Source organism: Pseudochaenichthys georgianus, chromosome 20 (genome assembly GCF_902827115.2).
Source record: "Pseudochaenichthys georgianus chromosome 20, fPseGeo1.2, whole genome shotgun sequence".
Lineage (NCBI taxonomy): Eukaryota > Metazoa > Chordata > Actinopteri > Perciformes > Channichthyidae > Pseudochaenichthys > Pseudochaenichthys georgianus.
The window spans coordinates 18,244,168-18,264,096 of record NC_047522.1 but is presented as its reverse complement, the minus strand read 5'-3'; the positions used below and the strand labels follow the sequence as shown (position 1 = coordinate 18,264,096).

The 19,929-nt window shown below is 40.3% G+C and overlaps 2 protein-coding genes across 3 annotated transcripts; one reads left to right on the top strand and one right to left on the bottom strand.

Moving 5' to 3' along the window:
- Nucleotides 1-1,498: 1,498 nt before the first annotated feature.
- Nucleotides 1,499-8,954, top strand: lipib (lipase, member Ib). The gene is made up of 11 exons (XM_034108960.2): nucleotides 1,499-1,718; nucleotides 2,816-2,872; nucleotides 3,702-4,093; nucleotides 4,244-4,352; nucleotides 4,461-4,562; nucleotides 5,372-5,461; nucleotides 5,549-5,716; nucleotides 6,384-6,473; nucleotides 6,676-6,784; nucleotides 6,878-7,051; nucleotides 8,139-8,954. The coding sequence occupies exons 1-11, from the start codon at nucleotides 1,712-1,714 to the stop codon at nucleotides 8,221-8,223; spliced, it is 1,383 nt and encodes a 460-aa protein (XP_033964851.2). The 5' UTR covers nucleotides 1,499-1,711; the 3' UTR covers nucleotides 8,224-8,954.
- Nucleotides 8,955-9,403: 449 nt separating this feature from the next.
- LOC117465534 (BCLAF1 and THRAP3 family member 3) lies at nucleotides 9,404-18,934 on the bottom strand. Of its 2 annotated transcripts, none has more exons than XM_071206969.1 (11): nucleotides 18,722-18,934; nucleotides 17,868-17,911; nucleotides 17,055-17,711; nucleotides 15,844-16,650; nucleotides 12,559-12,728; nucleotides 11,931-12,054; nucleotides 11,558-11,630; nucleotides 11,119-11,240; nucleotides 10,800-10,899; nucleotides 10,578-10,680; nucleotides 9,404-9,917 (listed from the first exon to the last, which is right to left on the bottom strand). In XM_071206969.1, exons 2-11 carry the CDS (start codon nucleotides 17,900-17,902, stop codon nucleotides 9,904-9,906), a joined length of 2,205 nt encoding a protein of 734 aa, XP_071063070.1. In that variant the 5' UTR covers nucleotides 17,903-17,911; nucleotides 18,722-18,934; the 3' UTR covers nucleotides 9,404-9,903. The 2 variants fall into 2 exon arrangements, with proteins under 2 accessions (XP_071063070.1, XP_033964278.1); XM_034108387.1 differs by having other exon boundaries at nucleotides 10,582-10,680.
- Nucleotides 18,935-19,929: the final 995 nt, after the last annotated feature.

Below are 19,929 nucleotides of genomic sequence, written 5' to 3'. Positions count from 1 at the left end.
GGAAGGCCAGGGCCATGTGTACACACACACACACACACACACACACACACACACACACACACACACACACACACACACACACACACACACACACACACACACACACACACACACACACACACACACACACACACACACACACACACACACACACACACACACACACACACACACACACACACACAGGCTATCTCACAGGCTATCTCACACACACTCCTGTTATAAAACACACAAAGCTCTCCATCTGTTTATTTAATCACTGCAAGTTGCTGTGAAGACCAGGTATCGCCACCGCTCAGTGAAATGAATGTATATGTTGGATATCTTGGCACAATTATAGACAATATTTGAGTGATGGAGAATTTCGCATGTATAATAAAGTAGGATTATTTGGAAAGACTAAAAATAACATAAATAGTGATGCTAGCTATATAGAATGTAGACTATCCTCCCTATAGGCTCTGGTCATGTTTTTTCTCCCCTTTTCGTAATGTAAACTTTCTTTAAAAAAATCTCTTTTTAGTATGCTATATTTAATTTCTGCTCAACTACATCTCGGAGGGAAATATTGTACTTTTGACTCCAATATATATTCGTATATTTCAGAAGAGAAACATGACCATTATGATGATTTTGATCTGATCTTACCTTCCTCTCTTTCTTTGTAAGATGATTGTTGCTGAAGGAGAAGTGAAGGCGTCTCGAGCGTTAAAGGAGGCGGCGTCCGACCCCCTAATACTCCAATACATGAAATAATTGTTGAGATATGTCATTAAATAATGGTGGATAGCTGGTATCCGCAGCTGAGATGGCTAAAAGTAAATCTCTTTTCCCCTCATTCCTGATAATGCAGCTCACGGAGGCAGAGAATGCAGAAGGGATATCATTATGGATCATCCCATTACAATTACCTAATACTGCAGTTTACTGAGACATGAATATGTTCAGGTTCAGAGGTTTAGCTGTGATTATCTCCAAGCTTTAGCTGAAGACTCCTCTAATAGAACACCCTGACCTCCAGATCTTTACATCACCATATATTCCTTATCAGATAGCTTATTACATTTCTGCACCATTTTTAGACTGATCTAATGCACACCAAACCTGGACTAAAATGTGTAATACGTAAACTGATATCAGAATATGTCCATTTAAAAAGAATTCTGAATTTAAGTTTAGGATGTAATGTTGGGCTAGCAAAAACGAGAGAAGGTATAATTCTGAATCAGGAAAGTATAACATTATTAATTGAAGTATAGTAGCAGAAAAATGAAAATACTGAAGTACCTCAACATTTTATCAGTAGGCCATACAGTTTTTTTTACACTGTCAGATCAGCTTTTTAGCATAGAGATAACATGCACTGAATAATGACAAAGCCTCCACAGGAGTCCGTATAGATGCTTGAACACAAACGTCACGCAGTTTTCTCTGTGAACCAAAGAAGTGCAGCCTGACACACGTTGCTGGTTTTATAATCTCGTCCCGGCAGCTCTGTTATTTGCCAGGCAGGTGACTAAAAAGAGGGCGTGGCCTCAAAGGTAAGCTCTTGACGGGCCGGGACATCGTGACCTCACGCTCACCTTTTACCTGGCTGCTCCCTGACGACAGCTGCTCGGTCTGCAGCAGAGACACACAACTCACAGATCCTATTAGTATTTAGACAAAAACCAGCAGTATTTCAATACTTTTCTTATTGTTCTCTTATCAGATGTCGGGTACGGATGCATTTTGTCCATTTTTTTTATTAGAATTTGAATTCATGTCATTTCGTGAACATTACAATCGTAATAATTAAGACGCTGGTTCTTTTTTAATTATTCTGGACGAAAAACCAAAGTGGTAAAACAGCAAGATTGCATACAGAAGGCAGCAGTATTCCGTGTGATAAACACATTTTGTAAAGGCCAGTTCGAGTTTTCATGTCGGTTTCTCTGCCTTACGACTGCTGATTGTACGTTTTCAGCGTGCACTCTTACATTACTGAAACCCTCGGTTCAGTTTCGCTGCTTTTGAAGTGTTTTCAGAGTCTCTGGATGTTAAATTACACGATGAATTCAGTGAGTACAGGGCAGCAAGGGCTGGGTGCCGTGTGGTTAGAGCCCAGAGAGCTATTAATAACCAGAACTGGAGTGGCCCCAGCTTTTTAAAGTTACATATTACAAAAAACAATCATACTCCAACCTCACTAATCAGAGGAGAGGAGCAGCTACGAGGGCCACCTACTGTACCAGGTTTACACATTTTCCTCTTTAGTAGCCTATATATTTATTCAGCAATAAGGTCTTTTTATTGTATTTTGTATATATGTTTAGAGTAGGACTGGCTAGCTGTCTGAGGCTAGTGTTTGTTTTAAAGTTTATTATTTAAAGAAAGGTTTTCTCAATAGACTTATAATGGATATGTTTTCATTAAAAATTAAGTTTTTTGCTGATTTTGAATTCCCAAACTTTGGGTTTTTATATTTGAAAATCCTTTTCTTGCACGCTTGAATTAAGTTTTACTTTGCAGCACTTCAAACTCTGAAAAAAATAAGCAAAAACGTATCACATTTTTTCCGAACTCTGACACCTCTTGTCTCTTTTCTCCTCCATTTATTTTGTATTCCTCTCCATTCCCTTCCTCATTCCTTCTAGAAACCGATCCTTACTGTAAGTGACGGCACCTCCTCTCCCCCCTCCCTCCCTCCCTCCCTCTCTCTCACAACAATCCCTCCCTCCTCCACTTACTCTCTCCCTCCATCCCTCTTCATTCACACTTCTTCCCCTCTCTGTCTTTACCTCCATCGGTCCCCTCTCTGTCTCTGCTGTTGTAGGAAGGATGCTCTCCTGCAGACTCCTGCTTCTGCTGGGTCTCCTCCTGCTCTGCAAAGGTAAGAAAAACACCCAAAATGCTGCTTATTCATTAAAGAAAATGTGAACTTCTTAAAAAACAGTGAAAGCTGTGTGTGAGTGGCTGCAGACAGCTTATGGAACAGATAAGTATCCCTTTCCTGCTGCTCTTTGTTTAGGTTGAAACGTGCTGTTTCTGTCTGGTGGTTTTAAAGTAAATATACACCGGGTCGCACTCTCACACACACCGTCGTTCAGCCAGCTATTCATAGGTTACTAATGAGTGTGTTTGGGGCTGGATTGGGGCCACCCTCTCGCTCAGGGTGCGGCGGGTTGGGTAGGGGATGAGGTGTTTTTTTATAGCAGCATGATCCTATTGAGGGCAGTGATGAGCTCTGTGTGAGAGCGGGAAACACAGCGGGGAAAATACCATTAACTGTGATGCTAAATGCTAAGTTTGAATCTACTAGGGCTGTGCTGAATTTTTTAATAGTTTTTTTACATTTGAAGCTTCTAATTAGGTTGTTTTTTAATACGTCTTTGAATGTTCGTCACATAAGGTCTTGGCTTCCTAAGAGTACATCAAATGTATTTCTAATCAATACCTCAATATCAATAATATTCCAGTTTTTGCTGATATGATATTACACTAGATTATGATCAGAAGGCTTTATTTTTTTTACTGGGGGGAAATTAGTTTTGTGACATTTTAGAGTGAAACTAAATAAAATATATATAAACATTTGAATAATAATAATTTAATAAACATGATAAAGTAAGAATATGCAAAAGAAATATAAAATAAAATAGAATTAAGCCAAAGTAAAAATCTCTGGAGCATCATTAATGTCTGACCTGCTGTGTGTCCAGGTCAGGAGGAGAGTGGGGGGGGCGAGTCCTGCGATAACTTCACAGACCTGAACCTGTCGCACTGCTTCATGGGAACCGTCCTGTACGTGCGCCTGCTGCTCTACACCCGCTCCAACCTGGACTGCGGCCGCGAGCTGGACCACCACCACCCCTCCTCCCAGCCGCTATTCAACGTCTCCCGCCCCACCGCCTTCGTCATCCATGGCTACAGGCCCACCGGAGCCCCCCCCATCTGGATCGACCACCTGGTGCAACTGCTGGCGGAACAGGAGGACATGAACGTCATCGTGGTGGACTGGAACAAAGGAGCGGCAAACCTCAACTACTTCACCGCCGTCACATACACCCGGGACGCAGCGCACAACCTGACAGGATTCATCGAGACCATGCAGGTGAGACGACCTGTGTGGGAAGGATGCCAGCAGCTCTTTTAGCCTTTTTTTCTAAACTTTAATTTACTATTTATCTCAGTCCTAATGTTTCCAGGCAGCTGTGAAAAGTGAACAATATTCACAACACTTTAGTAAATGTTGTGTCTGCAGGAGGAAGGAGCGTCTCTGAGCTCTGTCCACCTGCTCGGCGTCAGTCTGGGAGCTCACCTGGCCGGATTCGTAGGAGCAAACCTACATGGGAAGATCGGACGAATCACAGGTGAGTTAAATATAATTAAATCAATATATGACTTGCCAACAGAGAAGCAGCAGAGCAGTATTCCGTTACACGAGTGCCAAGAGATCTTTCTGTCGCCCTCCCCTCCAGGTCTGGATCCGGCCGGTCCAATGTTCACCAGCGCCATACCAGAGGAGAGACTGGACCCGACAGATGCCATGTTTGTGGACGTGCTTCACACCGACATGGATTGTAAGATTCTGAATTATATTTACTGACTATAACTAAACACATAGGATTGTCTCTGGGACATTAGTGCTTTAGAGAAACCTGGTACTTAACAGGTAAGTACTTGACATGTGCTTGGAAGTTTGGAAAGCAAACCTGTTAGTTTACAGTATATTTAAAAGACATGACATGGCCATTTCTACTGATCATAATTTCATTGTTGAGGTCTACTAAAATAGATTTATATTGTGCAATTTTCCAAACTCACATTGGTTTCTCTGTATAGTATGTGTATTCACTCTCTGTCCTAAACGGCGTGTTGGAGCTCCTCCTCCCCCCTCCCTGTGAGCCCATGGCCGTCTGCGAGACAGTGAGACACAGCGAAACCCAGCCCGAAACCAGCCCGAGCATACATACAGACTCACAGCCTCGCCCCGCCGTCTCAGGCTGAGAAATCTGTGGAGCTGCAGCTGAGAAAAGATTGAGTGTGTGTGTGTGTGAGGAAGTCTTAACGTAACGGCTCCGCGGACGTTACGTTACGTCACTATACCCAAATACGTCACTATACCCAAGAAGAAAACAATGGAAAAAGAGAAATCTCCAACGAGGCGTTCTGGGGCAGCATAGACAGGTCTTTTCTGTGTTAGAGTTTTACTCGCTACAGAGTGTACTTTGAGGGTTTGTGACTGCAGACCGTTTACATGCAGAAATAGCTACATAACACACAAGGGGACGGGTAATAACCAGAAAAGCATGACATGGGACCTTTGAAGAAACTAAATAACCAGCACAAAAATGATGTCTTATTTTCAACATGTATTTTTCCGGTGCAGCGTTTGGACTGAGAGGAACTCACGGTCATATCGACTTCTACGCCAACGGTGGAGCAGACCAACCAGGGTGTCCCAAAACCATATTTTCAGGTAAACACACACACTAAGCAATCCAACCAACACACACACCCATGAATCACCACACACACTCACACTGCAGTTGTGTGTCTCCCTCAGGTAAAGCGTACTTTGTGTGTGACCACCAGCGCTCCATGTTGCTCTTCCTGTGCGCTCTGAATCGAACCTGCAGCCTCACCGGTTACCCCTGCTCGTCCTACAGCGACTTCCTGGAGGGCCGCTGCCTGCAGTGTGAGGCCTTCAAACCCGCACCCTGCCCCGTGCTCGGTACGTGCTGAAACCAGAACCAGAACCAGGTTAATCACAGACTACGTTTACACATCAAAGGACTTTGCTTTGGTGTCAAACTAAAATAATTACGAAGGTGTAAAAAAGGGGAAACTATAGAACTATTTTAAAAACGATTATGTAATTAACAAATAAAAAGAAATGTTTTTATTTAATCTATTTTGAATAATTTTGAGGTTTTGGGTTTATCTCGATTGAGTAATTTTACTTTTAATAATTTAAGTGCATATTCCTAATTATACTAATAAACTTTTAACTCTAAAAACGAATACATATTTTGTAGCAATAGCTTTTACATTTATTAATGAATTGACTTTGAATAATGATTTAGTTTCGTCCATTAAGTATTTAGGCACTAAACAAAAAGGCACTTTTTTGGTAGTATTTAGAGAAACTGAATCATCCGCCTTCTCATGAGCCTTTAAAAACTCAGAAATTACTATGTATTTATATAAACAGTAGAAAAATTGAAAATGTGCAGTATATCAGAATTTGAAAGTGGAAGAGCGGAGTTTCATTGTGCAGAAATGTGCAACAAATATAGAAAAAGTATAACAAATAGCTCACCAAATGTGCACTAATGTAACATTTAATCTAAGCTCTTACTGTGATTAAATGGAGCTTGTGTTTGTGTTTCTACCTGCAGGGTATGATATGAGTCAGTGGAGAGACACGCTGCTGAAGCTCGGGCAGACCAGAGCCTTCTTCAGCACCACCAGCACGCTGCCCTACAGGAGTGAGTCTTAAAAACATCATGCACAAAGCGGACTCACATAAAAATAACATTGTTATAGCTTCAACCGACATACAGAAGAATTATACTTTTATGAGTGAAGGAATGTAACAATAAACTGTCTTTTCAATCTATTTACGGTTTAAATGTATCTGGTACCTTTTCTGCTTTTATTTCAACTTAATAAATGTTTTCTGTGTGTCAGAGATGAGCTACAGAGTGGACATGGTGACCTGGAACCAGTACCTGCGCTGGGGTGTCGTCTACATCCGTCTGCACAGCGGGAAAAACTTCACTGAGGCCCGGATAGATCAGTGAGTCAGGGAAACATCTGGATGCCAGTTTAACCTGTAGGAACATCTGCACAAAATAATGTTATACTCAATTCCTTCCCTCTCTATTCACAGTAAGCAGCTCAGGTTCGAGCAGTACACTTCCTCACGGCTACTGGCCCAGTTCGATGAGGATCTGCAGCAGGTGCACAAGATCTCGATGAGAATCAACACCGGGAACGTGATCGGCCCCCGGTACAAAATCAGACTTCTGAGGATACGCTTCACACCGCTGGAGCGCCCAGAGAGGTCAGAGACACGTTTAGCGAAGTTTGGACATTTCGATGATTTATTGATTTCGATGACGGATGATAGGATTGAGATAATTGTTTTACAAGACCAAATATTGAGTTCAGCATAATCAAATTAAGCTTAGACAGATTTTTATTTTCTTAGTAGTCAAAAGCTGATTTATCCCTAAAATGTATTTATATAAAATCAAAATGTTAATATTTGATGGTTGCCATTACTAATTACAGTCTAAAACATGAAGTGTTTTGAGTCACACAGGATATAACGGAAACGAATTGTTTTAGTTTTATTTAGTTTATCAAGTCGTACGACCAGGGTCGGTTCTAGGGGGGGGGACAGTGCCCCCCTAACACTGACCCCCCCTGTGGCCCCCCTAACAATGAAATTATTATTTATTTTTTTTAATGTATATTTTCTGGTACTCGGTTTGCCAAAAACCCGCAGGATTTTGTTGCTGTAATGTGAGATTGTGCAGACACCCTTATGTAAAGTAGAGATGTAACTGTTCATTGCCTTTATTTGTATATAAATATGGTGTTAGTGCAAATATTGCACTATAACTTAAGCTGAAGCTAACAGTAATAACTATAAGATCTATCTGAAATATGTAAGTGTACTGAAACAAATACCAATAACTGTATTGCATTGTTTTCTTATGCGCAATTACTTCATACTGTCTAGTTCTCTTTTTCGTCCTGCATTTATTGTGCCCCCCTCAGAAAATAACTGGCCCCCCCAGTCAAATTGGTCTAGAACCGCCACTGCGTACGACCACAATAAGATCGTACTTCGAGTATTAGTGACAGGCATACCAACATATAAAAAAGAGGAAGATTTTTTGTGCATTTCCAAAATATAGTCAAATGTTGGAAGAAGGATAAAATACCTTTTTGAAACGAGCAAAACAAAATGGTATTATTTATAAGAATATTTTCATTTATTGGAAAGGGCTACTTCCAGATTTCACAAGTGTACCCCTTTAAATGCCAGTGTGTTTAACGGAACTGCTGTATCTCTTTAAAGCATTTCATTATTTTCTATATAATAAAAGAAACATCTACGCTTTGTCTTTCTTCTCCGTCAGGCCTCGAATGTGCCGTTTCGACATCATCCTGGAGGAGAACATAGAGGTGACGTTCCGACCGTTACCCTGCGGCTCAGGCCTCTGACTCCCCCAACCACACACACTTTTTCTTCTTCTTCTATGGAAACACATTTAACTCACCAGACGTCCTCCTGATGCTACAGGGTCTCCAGGCCCCAGGAGGACATCCAGCCATCCCACAGGAGGAGTTGCCGCCTCTTTACTGGATAATGAGGAGCCGAGGAACACTCATGAAGCCTGCCTGTCGCTGCTGAGGGGTTTTTGGAAAGCGGATATAAGTATTAATCTCAGAGGTTAGGAAACACACAATGTTTAAAAGCTAAGTTAAATAAGCTGGTGATATTGTATTTGGAGCTATAAGGTTAATCTATGTATTTGTTTACATGAAAATTACACAATAGGAATTGTTGTTGGAATTTGTCTCACTAAAATGATTTATAAAAATATGTATTCTACACTTTTGCTCAGTTTCAGTGCAGCTACAAAGACACATCAATGCAGCTCTGTTTCAGTGCCTTCTAACCTAAGTCCTCAACTTAAAAGAATCAATCAATGCAAAAAATGTGCTGCTGCTATGTTTGTCCACAGCTAACTGTAGTTCTGTATTAATGTGTGAAGTTGTAAACTGTGAGGTTTATTATCTAAAAGGTAGCTAAGACAAGTTGTGAATATGGGACGACTTTAAGCTGTTAAAACTGTTAAAGTGACTCAGTAAATGTTTCAGCCTATACAAAGACAAATAACTCGTGAAAAAGTGTTTTAAACCTTAACTGTTGTCTTTTTTTATTATGTCTTTTCACCGTGATTTAAAATAAATAATCATTTGACAAAAAACATTAAACGCAAACCTATTGTTTTTTTTATATCTTGATTTTATACAGCTTTCTATCACTCCTACTGAATTAAGGTTTGTATCATTTAAATCAGGCGAAAACACATTGAGTGAAAGTGGCCACAGAATATTTACAGCAAAGTCGCTGTGAAGGACTTCAAATTGAGAAACTCAAGCTAGAACAAAACCTCATGATAGAATATTTGCAGTACATGCATCTGATCTTTTCACAGAACACAATTTGACAATTAAGAAAGAGGTTGAAAAAAAAAAAGGTCATTAGTGAAACTAGTCAAAATGTCTTCTGTGAAAAAGGTCTATCCAAACATTTGATAGTGGCCTGGTCGTGAGCTTCACTAGTTACCCAATAAGAACAGTTGACTTGGCAACAACAAATGACACAAAAGCAAAATGAGAAACATTGTATTTATTCAGCAATAACTGTGCGACGTTAAACTAAACGGTACAGACGTGATAAATCCGAGACAAAGACAGAAATAACGACTTAGTGAACAAAGAGCGTTTTTAAGTACCGTTGATTCACACGAGCGCAATGAACTAAATGTATTTATCTCCAACAATAAACCTGTAGATGTTGGAAAATGAAATGAATTCTGATAAACAGCGACCGTTTGAGTAAAAAAAACAACATTGCTTTAAATCAAGACTCTATAAAGACGAAGTGTATCGATCAAAAACACAAAGACACATTTAAACAAAGATGGAAAGGGGTTTCAACATTCATCTTAATCAAATAGCTTTTTCTTCACTGAGACTTCTTCACAATTTGATGCAAGGGAAAACCCAACACCATTTATTTTTCCTGAAATGGACACAATATACATTTGATTGGCTTTTTTTGAAGGTAAGGTTTAAAAGTCATCCGTAACAGGATACATGTCCAGTTTCCGATCACCAGTTAGGACCTAAGAGAGGTAGAGAGAGAGAGAGAGAAAGAGCTGAGGTCAGGTAGAAACAATATGAGGGAGATTCAGACCGAATGGAAAGAGAGGAGGTGAGGAGGTGATGACCTCGGCAGCCAAACACTCCATAAAACGTTTCTAAGGGTCGAGAGTTTGGTTTGAGGTACATAAATAAAACATGACTTCTGACAGATTTCTAATTAGTAGATTTAAATACAAATGTTAATAGAAATGGTACGACTTAAGCTAGGCAATAATTCAAATGTATACTCAATTTAATGCTGGCTGGAAAACAAGCGCTTTAAAGGGTTACGGTAAAATAATTATGTATTATTATTTATTTTAAATAGTTTAATATCGACTGCTGGCAACATTATATTGCCCAGATACAACCAAACAAAATGATATGTTACCCAAATTGATGATGAGAAGCACACTGGATTGAAAACCATCAGTTTGAGTAATATATATTTTTATGTGAGATCTTGCAAACATGGGAAAACATCCTTAATAATATGTTTCTATTGTTTATGGATCTGAAAGGAAACCAAAGAGGTGAAACTTACTACAAAGCAGTAAGTTTGTTATTACAGGAATATGAATTCTATCTGCATTAAGTGACCCTAATTGAAGCTGTAATCATTGTTCAGGTGTGTTCAGTACCTACGGGGGGGTTTCGGGTGTTTGGTCGTCTCATTGTTCCGAGCCGGTTAACGGGGCGAGTGTTTCTGCGCTGTGCGGCGAAGGGAGCGCCTCTCCTTGGTCCCTAAAGAAGGAAAGAAAGGTTTAAGATTCACTTTGAAATCTGACATGCAGTCTCCATTAATCAGATGGAGCACATTGTAGAAAGGTCAGAGGTCAAACTCTAGCTCTTTAACCCCATACCATGTTTCCTTCTCGCTTCCTGCTCTGCTCCTCCGGCCAGTTGGAGAAGCCTTCCTCCTCCATCGGAGACATGTTGTCTCCGTACTCTAAACTCGGCTCGCTGAGAGAAACAAGAACACAATGTCCACAAGATGTAAGTTTGTAGATTTTCTTATTTTATATTTATACAAATATTACTCTCTGAGAAGAAGAAAATTGGGTAAAGTAAAAGTACCTAATAAGATATTTGTGTAAATATTCTATGTGTTTACCCTAAACATAAATGACTTTAGGGTCAATAGAAAAGCAATGGCAGCAGGAAGAAGGAGTGTAATGTCACCTGATGGGCCCGAGGGGGCGCTGTGACATATTGCTCCCTGATATCGTGACTTTGACTCCCTCCAGTCTCTCCTGCCTCCTCCGCTCCAGGTCGTGCCTCAGGTCCCCCGGGCCCCGCACCGGCTGTAACATCAATCAAAAAACATGTTCTCAAGTAGAAATGTATCCACGAAGCCAATAAGGAATAAGGGCTGGGCAATATGGATTTTATAAAATGTTGCAATATCTTTTACACGATACCTCAAGATCAACACTGCTATGATACTGTCGGGTTTCATAAAGGAACATTAGAAAATAACATGCCTTTACTGTCGCGAGGAAGGTGCAAGAAAAGGACATCCTTTATTAAAACCTGAGATAGATATAATATGAATGTATCGCAGAGCCTTATGAGAAGGTCTAGTGGTTTTCGGACACCAAGTTAAAAGATGTTTATTTACCAGTAAAGGTCCCAGTCTGGAGAACAGAGGCTCTTCTTCGTCAAGCAGCGAGTTCATATTTAAGCTGAAGCCTCTGCAAGAGACAAAGCAGTCATTTCAGACCCGAGAGAATACAAACATATCTAGATATATAGAATTTTTTAAAAGTATAAAAGACAGGAATAAAGTGACAGTAAGATATGTGGAGCACATGGAGCTTAAATACAATTTTACAAGGAAGGGATTTAAATATTTTAAAACCACAACAACAATATGGCAAATAATGAATATAAAGAGTTCTGTATGATTTATACAAATGTAATTAGTGATTTCTTTACATCTGTACAACAAGTTTACGAGAAGCAGTATACACGTCTGTGAACATTCTACGAACCGGTTTTCGCTGAACCTCTCGTCCAGCGTCAGCTCCTCGGTCTCCTCCTCCTCAGAGAAGACCCCTTTCTGAGGCGTCGAGAATCTCTCATTCAGGCTGGCCCCATCACATCTGAAATACTGCTCTGTAAAAGCAGATAAGAAAGAGTTTTATCATACCTAAATATGTCGGGTATTTTTTTCATGATATCATTTTTGTAAGATATCTTGAATCCAAATGTTATGTTTTGTGTCTGTTTGCTGTAGTCGTATATATTGACTTCGAACACTTTATTTTATAGATATATTTTAGCCCAAACATCAATATCATACACACACATACGTCTGTCCACTTACATCTTGTTACTGTGAATTACTATAGGCATTTACTCCTAATCACCTACATAAGTATGTTCCATCCTCCTTTTGAAAATAAAATATTGTGCTCACATAAATACGTATTCATTTACATCCTGTTTGACTTAATCATTTATATAATCCACCTCAATCCCCTTTACTACACCTTATTTTGTACATTATGCCCACAACACATTATGCTAACAAAATGAAGTATTTCTGTCCTCCTGTATGTTTTACCGTTACAGAATTAAACCAAAGCCATAACAGGTAGATGTGTATGCAGTGCTGACCTTTGACCTGGTGCACCAGTGTGATGATTTCCTGGGCGAAGGTCCCGGTGTGCGTGGCATTCTCCCGGTACGTGCCCGAGTGCTCGAGCATCGGCAGGAAGTCCAGGCACTGCCGGCCGACGTTAACCAGGTCTAACGAGAGCTGCCGGTCGGAGGAGTAAAACAGCAAGCTGCAGGAGGAGAGGAAGAATGAAACCTACCCAAATGTATAACTGTGTATAACACATTGGAAATGACCTTGACTACCATTTATATAAGTCATTTTGAACATGAATATCAAGGTGACAAGTAGCCAGTAAAATAAAAAAGTGTTGTGTCCTGAAAGACCAAATGTTAATGGACTTTTTATTAAAATTTTAGACAAAATGGTTATTTCTTTTGAAAAATAATGTTTCTTTCTAAATCACATGTAGGTAAATAATATTACATTGAAATAAAAGCAAAGTTTACCTTACCCAGCAAACTTACCTTCCCTGAGTCCCACAATTGATAACTAATGTGTACAATAATCACACCCTACATGTAGCATAACAAAAGGTCGATGTTCACCCTTGAAAGTACAGAGAATCGAACAAACTCATTATATTTTATGGATTTTTTGTTTTTTCAGAGGGAAATCAAGATATCTCTCTTTATAGAGACAGGGGAGCTTAAACCGTCGGGAGAAAGTTCACACTTCTTTTCTTGATTCATCCATTAAATGTTCAATATCCCGTCAGCAGTCTTGGTTCTTCTGATATGTTGACGACTCCAGTAATGTTTGTGCCTCCGCTGGGGAACTTCATCAAATATCGTCTTGATCAATAATCTGTTCAAACTTGCCTCCCAGTTCCTCCGGGATGATCCTCCTTCAGCTTTTGGATCCACTTGCCATTGATTTACATTCTTGCAGAATTTAGGATACGGTTCTTCTCTTTTCTCTTAAAAGCGCTGATGAAACTTCTTTTTTCCCATGGATTATATTTGTAGTTTACCAGCAATTTGAACTTTCTTCTTTCATAAGCGGAGATGTTTATTTTCAGGCTTCAATTTTCTTCTTTTCAGGATGAAGATATTTACATGTACGGCTTCAGAGCATGGATGACTTCCTCAATTATCCAGATATGTAGATGTTAATGGCTTTGAGTTGAATGCTGCAAACGTTTCCTTTAGCAACACCAATATTTATTTTCAAGGTTTATACTTTTATTTTAACCCAATGTTGCTTCATTTTCTCACTTGTGTTTAGGCTTCAATTTCCCCTTCTAAAAGCATTGATATTTATCCTCAAGGCTTTGATTAGGAGTCTGCAATCCATCTGATGATGATGATGATGATGATGATGATGATGGTGATGATGATTGTGTACAGGGCTTTCATTTCTCTGTTGAGGATGTTTATGTTGTTATCTTCATATTTTCTTTGCGACAGCATCCCATTGAAAATGTTGACGTTTACTTGCATGGCTTCAATTTCTTTCAACGTGTATGAATTCTGCCAGGTGTCCTATCTTGCTGCTTTTGTGATAACTGAGATTCACAGCTTCTCATATTTTCTGATATCAGCTGGAGGTGAGGTATATGTTCATCCTACCAAGCTGGACAAAAACAATATTCCAGAGTTAGAAATGTTTGCCTTAACGTGGATGCTTCTCAGCATTTGAATACTGGACATGCTTTGAATCCTCTTCCTGAAATATATTTGCCAAGCTGCGAAAGTGTTTCAGTGTCTGGCCAATGCAGATCTTCTTCTCACTGCTCATCCAGATAGTGTAGGAACCTATTTTGACCATGCTCTTTCCCCCCCCTTTCCTCCCACTGATCAATGTATGCAGGTTTGTTCCATTTCAATACATCTGATGTGGCATGTGGACCAACAGCTTTGGTCAAGCTGGAAAAAGCCCTCATCGTGTCACACTTCTTGATTTATCCCGTTAAAATATTCCAGAGGTTTTCTTTCTCAATGGCAGAGCTATCAGATCTTCCTTTAACAGCCGATTCCTTTCTTATGTGTGCTCAGTTTGAATTGCGATACATCACAACGTAGTATATTGCCTTTCTTTGACTTCCTTCCCTTGAGCGACATTTCTTCAGGAAACAGATATTTCCTCCTTCAGTTTCAGTGGTGTCGGGTTTCCAAATCCAGCTTCACATCGTAACGGAAGTTTCTTCAAAGGAGGCCAAGAATTCCTAACAGATAATGTTGAAATCAGCTCAACCAGAGGTGTGTGGCCTCTGAGGATTTGGTTTAACCTGAAAATGTGCATCAATTAGATTGTCACATCGATGGAGAGCTTCAACAAATGATGTCCGTCCATTTCAGTCCAAAAAAAATGTAATGACATACCAAAGCACATGTAATGTTTGCAGTGGTTTTCCTTTCTCCTGGGTCATGTGCTTTCAATATGCTCTTCGTAATGGTTCTGGTTTCAAATTCAAAGTCCACATTGTACATTTCCCACTGAGAGACTAATAAAGGAATTCTGATTGTGATGCGATCCACTTCTGCAGCCTATTGACTCACAACGCTTGCTCCTTTTGTGGTCTGCCTGGTGGGGTGCAGTCTTTGGCCTCTATTGTTGTCTTCTGCATCCGAGTGCAAACTTGATGAGACTTTGAATAAAAGTCAAAGATATAGTACATTTGAGATGAAAGTTGTCATTATGATGCTTCTCTGCCACAAATCAGTAAGGTAATGCATCGTTTCCTTCTTTCTTTTTCAACTATATGCCTTGAGTTTTCTTCAGTTTTTTGCTCTTCTGCATCATCATGCATCATCTCCTGCATTAGGCCAAATCCTCCCAATCTTATCATGGCATTAGCACAACAGCAAGCTGGTGAGTGTTTCTATTTGTGTAGAATATAAAAAGGAGTGATTTGCAGCTTTGGTGGCCACTTTCCCAATAACACTCCCTCTCTTCAGTTCTTAATCTTGGGTTTGATTTCTTCTGGAGGGATGCGGGTTTCCTGGTCTTCTACAGCAAACACGCTGTGTGTCTCTTCCTGATTTTCGTTGAGGGGGACTTCCCCTTCAGATTAAACTTCTGCAAAGCATCCTGGTAGTTTGATTCAACAGCAAATCTGGTAGATGCTTGTAGCAAAAGTGCTTTACAGTACCAATGGGAGTATAAGCAGAGGAACAAACTGCAACACAATCCAGTTCAAATGTAGTCTTTCTGAGATTTTCAACAAGCCTTCACTTTTCCTATCGTTTTCCTTCCTTCTTAAGCAGCTTTCAATGATCTTAGAAAGAGAAGTGTGAACTTTCCCCTCTCACCCTGGATGATTTATAAAAAAATTACTCTACCTGTTTGTTTTTGCGGGTCGGCTCATGTCCACTTTGATGGTTAGCGTTTCCTCCGTTGCGACGCTCGTATGGTTGTTGGTTTTCTGTTTGTTCAATCCTCCCGCCCTCTGACGGGGCATTTTCGGGTCAAAGTCATTCCTCTGTAGGCGATGGTCCACGCTTACAGGCCTCTGAGGTTCCCACTGCTGAATTCTGTCTTCTTCTGCCCACTCAGGCTCCTCTTCAATGGGATCCTCGTAGGAATCATCCCTTAAGGGTCGGAAAGCTGCTCTTTGCTCTTCCAGACCTTGGTGTCCCTGGGAGGACTGCTGTACGCGAGGTTGATTCCTTGGAACTGGGGTCCGTCCTCCTTGACCGCGATTAAATTGCCCTTTTGCTTGGCGAGGGCCGCCCCTCCCCCTGGGGTTCACGTGACCCCGATTACCATATTTCACGGGGTTTGGTATATCTTGGGGCGTGGGGTTCCTCCTCGTTTCATTATAGTTGGATTCTTTCCAGTTATCTTGAAAATGGCGTCCCCTTGTGTTTTCACCATCATCCACCCTGCTGTCCGGCGCCCTAAAACGCTCCTGGGAGGAGCTCATGGGACGGGGACTCCTAGGTCGATCAAAACCAGGGTCTCCACGACTGCTACATTTTTCCCATTGTGGCGGTTGTCTGCTGTTTGCGATGCCGTGACCATGTTCAATGACGAGTGCTCCCGAGTGCCGAATGTCTCCACGGGGGAGGCCCACCTGAGCGTCTCCTCCAAACCTATCTCTGGGAGAGTTCACCGAGTAACGCTGTTCCCCAAAGTCCTCCTCATTCCTGTGTGACAGCATAAGAGGAGGTGACATGGTTCAACAATTATTCATGCTTAAAATTCAACTTGAATATACACTTTAATTAGCCTTGGATTTATCTCACAGTCTATATCAAATATCTGTTAAACCTATAACAAGAGATCTTTAAAACAGATTTTGCCAACAATGCTGCCTTTTTCATTAAAAGCTATTGGTTCAGTAAAACACATGCAGATTTTTAAGGAATCAGAAAGAGTTGCAATGCAAGACAGTTTTAAGCCATGCAGAATACAAGTAATTTATGTCGTGCCAAAATAGGGTGTGATGACAAACAGTAAGTTTGCTCTATGGAAAATTAGAAAGATGAGAATCTTCTGCATTCTTCGTTTCCTTGAGACAGTGCTGCAAAGCATTTTGCTTTCAATTTACCCAAGGTGAGAGGCGTCATCCATTTCTCTTCTTTGCATTTTAAAGGAGGGCTTCCTTTCCTGCTGTGAATCCTCTCTCCGCCTGTCTCTAAAAGGACCCTGTGTGTTCCTCTTTTCTCTCTCCCTACCTGGTCCTCCTCTCTGGACATCCGATCTCACACTGGGACTGAGGTCCCTGAACCCCCCTTGACCTCTGCCCTGCTCCTCTCTCCTCCAGCCTCCTCCTGGCTCTCTTTGTTTGTGGTCTGAGTGAGGCCTTGGCATCGGCGGCAATGTTTCCCTCTCGAGCCTTGGAGGCGACTGTGGCACCCTCTGCCTGTTTTCAAAACTCTGGAATATTTCTTTGAAGCCTCCTCTGTGTCTATCTCCTGCTCCAACTTGCAGCGGGGAAAGCCTCCGGTCATCTTCAAAGCCAACAGCATCACGATGCGGCGATAGTAGTCTCCTGGGGTGAAAGTCCTCCTTGGTTGGATGACGTTGATGCCCAAACTGACGGTCATCTTGGAAAGGAGGGGATCTTCTCTGGGCTTCAGGGTGCATGTCCTCCCTAAAGTAACCCCAGTGTTCCTCAGGGAAGGGGCTCCTATCTGACGAATTAGTGTCCAGGTCTGCAACAACTTTGTGATGATTAAAGTCGGGTTCATCCCATGGGAACCTCCTGAAAAAGAAAATGTAAAAAGAAAACCTGTGTCACCACTTGTAATACAGCAAACAATAAATAAACCATTAATATTGGGATTCCTTACAACAACAAACATGCATATATTCATTTTTGAGTTTTAAGAGCACATTAAATAAAATCTAACGCATTTACCTGTAATGCGGTGATCTGGACCGTGGTCGGGACATTTTGTCAACCTTTAGGGAAATAGGTTTTTAGTTACAAAATAGAGGTTGCAGACAAACACATCACTACTGTAGAAGCAGTTATTACTGAACTACCTGAACTATTGGTATTGTCAAGGATAATTGTTTTTATTTCATCTGACTGAAAATGATCTAGACTGTCTAGTTTCTAGCAACAGGGTCTATCAAGGGTCACCTTTAATTTGCACCTAGATTTAGAAGCCAATGTCACCCTAAAAGGATTTCAATAATAGAAGACGTCTGTTTACTAAGTGAATCCAAACACTCCTCAAAGCTTGAAACTCAACAGCATAGACTGCAGTTACTTTAAATGATCTCCTGAAACAAAGATAAAAACTGTTAGGAACATATGTAATTTATTTTATAGCTGTACAAACAAATTAACATTATTATTATTATTATTATTAAGCCAACGTAATAATACAACAAGATTCATTTGTATTTACTTGCACTATTTTATTGTGTTGCACTGTTGGAGGAGCCTGTGACCTAAGATTTTCAACGACATAACTACACTGTAGTGTACGATTGACAATAAAAGCCTTGAGATAATTAAATGACATGTTAAACATCACGTTATTCCAAAAAAATAACTGTTACACAGTTGCAAACAAGCTAACTTTAGTTGACGTCAAACACTCTTGTTGGGGTACATTGGTGAGCATGATAGCCCCTAGTAGATATTTTTTAAATTATTCCCTTAACCTTCCAAAACATGAAAATGTGAATTAAATTAAGCTTACTTTTAGCTGTCTGACCCTAAAGCTAATGAGCAGTTAGCAGCTAACCTAGCTCTCTTACCTTTGTCGGCGACACGCGATGGGCTCACGCGGCTACGTTAGCTAAAGCGATGACAAACACGCAAAACCCTGAAATAAAATTATTTGTAATTTTAGATTAAACAAATATTTATCATCAGATATCAACAAAAGCTGGCAAAATGTGTTGTGTTTTTAATTAAAGTCTTCAGGAAAATGGCTGCTCCCTTCTCTTCACTGCGGTAAACGTTGTGGCGCTGAGTGTAGGGTGTAACCAGCGTGTAACTACCTATGCATGGTGACTACCCGATATGACACTTCCGCCACGGTCTTTTCAGAATAAAAAGATATGTTGTTAAATATACAGATGAACACATAACATGAACGTATAAATCTATGATGTGGTTATTTTATATCAAGAAAATAACACGTCAGACTTTTAAAGTTGTAATGCTGACTTACCAAAACAATTATTTTCATTTTTAAAATTGTAACTGTAAATGTACGTGTACCTCAGGTCATATTTATATTGACCTTTAATTCTAACGTAAAAAACTGCGCAACTCCTCTAAATTAAACCTTTCTATAGATCTAAAGGTTTACACACGGTAAAATTACCTTCAGTTAAAGTGGACCTATCATGCTATATTTGAAAAATATATTGTAGGGCCATACCTATATAAAACATGTCTGTGAAGTTTAAAAAAAAAAAAAAAAAACAGATCACCCATTGTAGCTATGCCTCATACTGCTCAAACCCCTCTTTTGCAGCCCTGTTAGAGAAACGCGGATCTTGGGTCCTTAGCTTGAAAAAAAGAAAGAAGAGGAGGCCGAGCTAATGCCTGATCAGAATTCTACCGGAGATAAAGTTACATTCGGTTGTGATAAAACGCCATCCTGTGTAAACCACGTCAAGGATAAAACATTTATCCTGAAATAGTATGGAGCTCAAATGCTTTTTCTCTTGCAGGTTTATCACAAGGTGAGTTCTTTTTTTATTTCCTGCTTTTTAAACACATGTTACGTCAGGCATTGTTTCTGATAGCAACTTTCTGTGAGTCCGCCGCCGACGTCACAGCGGATTGAAATCTGTATCCGCTCGTTGTACACCCGTTTTTAAAAGATTTGGGTACGAAGGAAAAGAGAGAGGGTTTTATTTTCTGACGCTGCGTGAGCTCCCCGACGCACCGGGGACACATATTTATGTATAAAAGACATCACAAAGTGCATTTTGCATGATAGGTCCCCTTT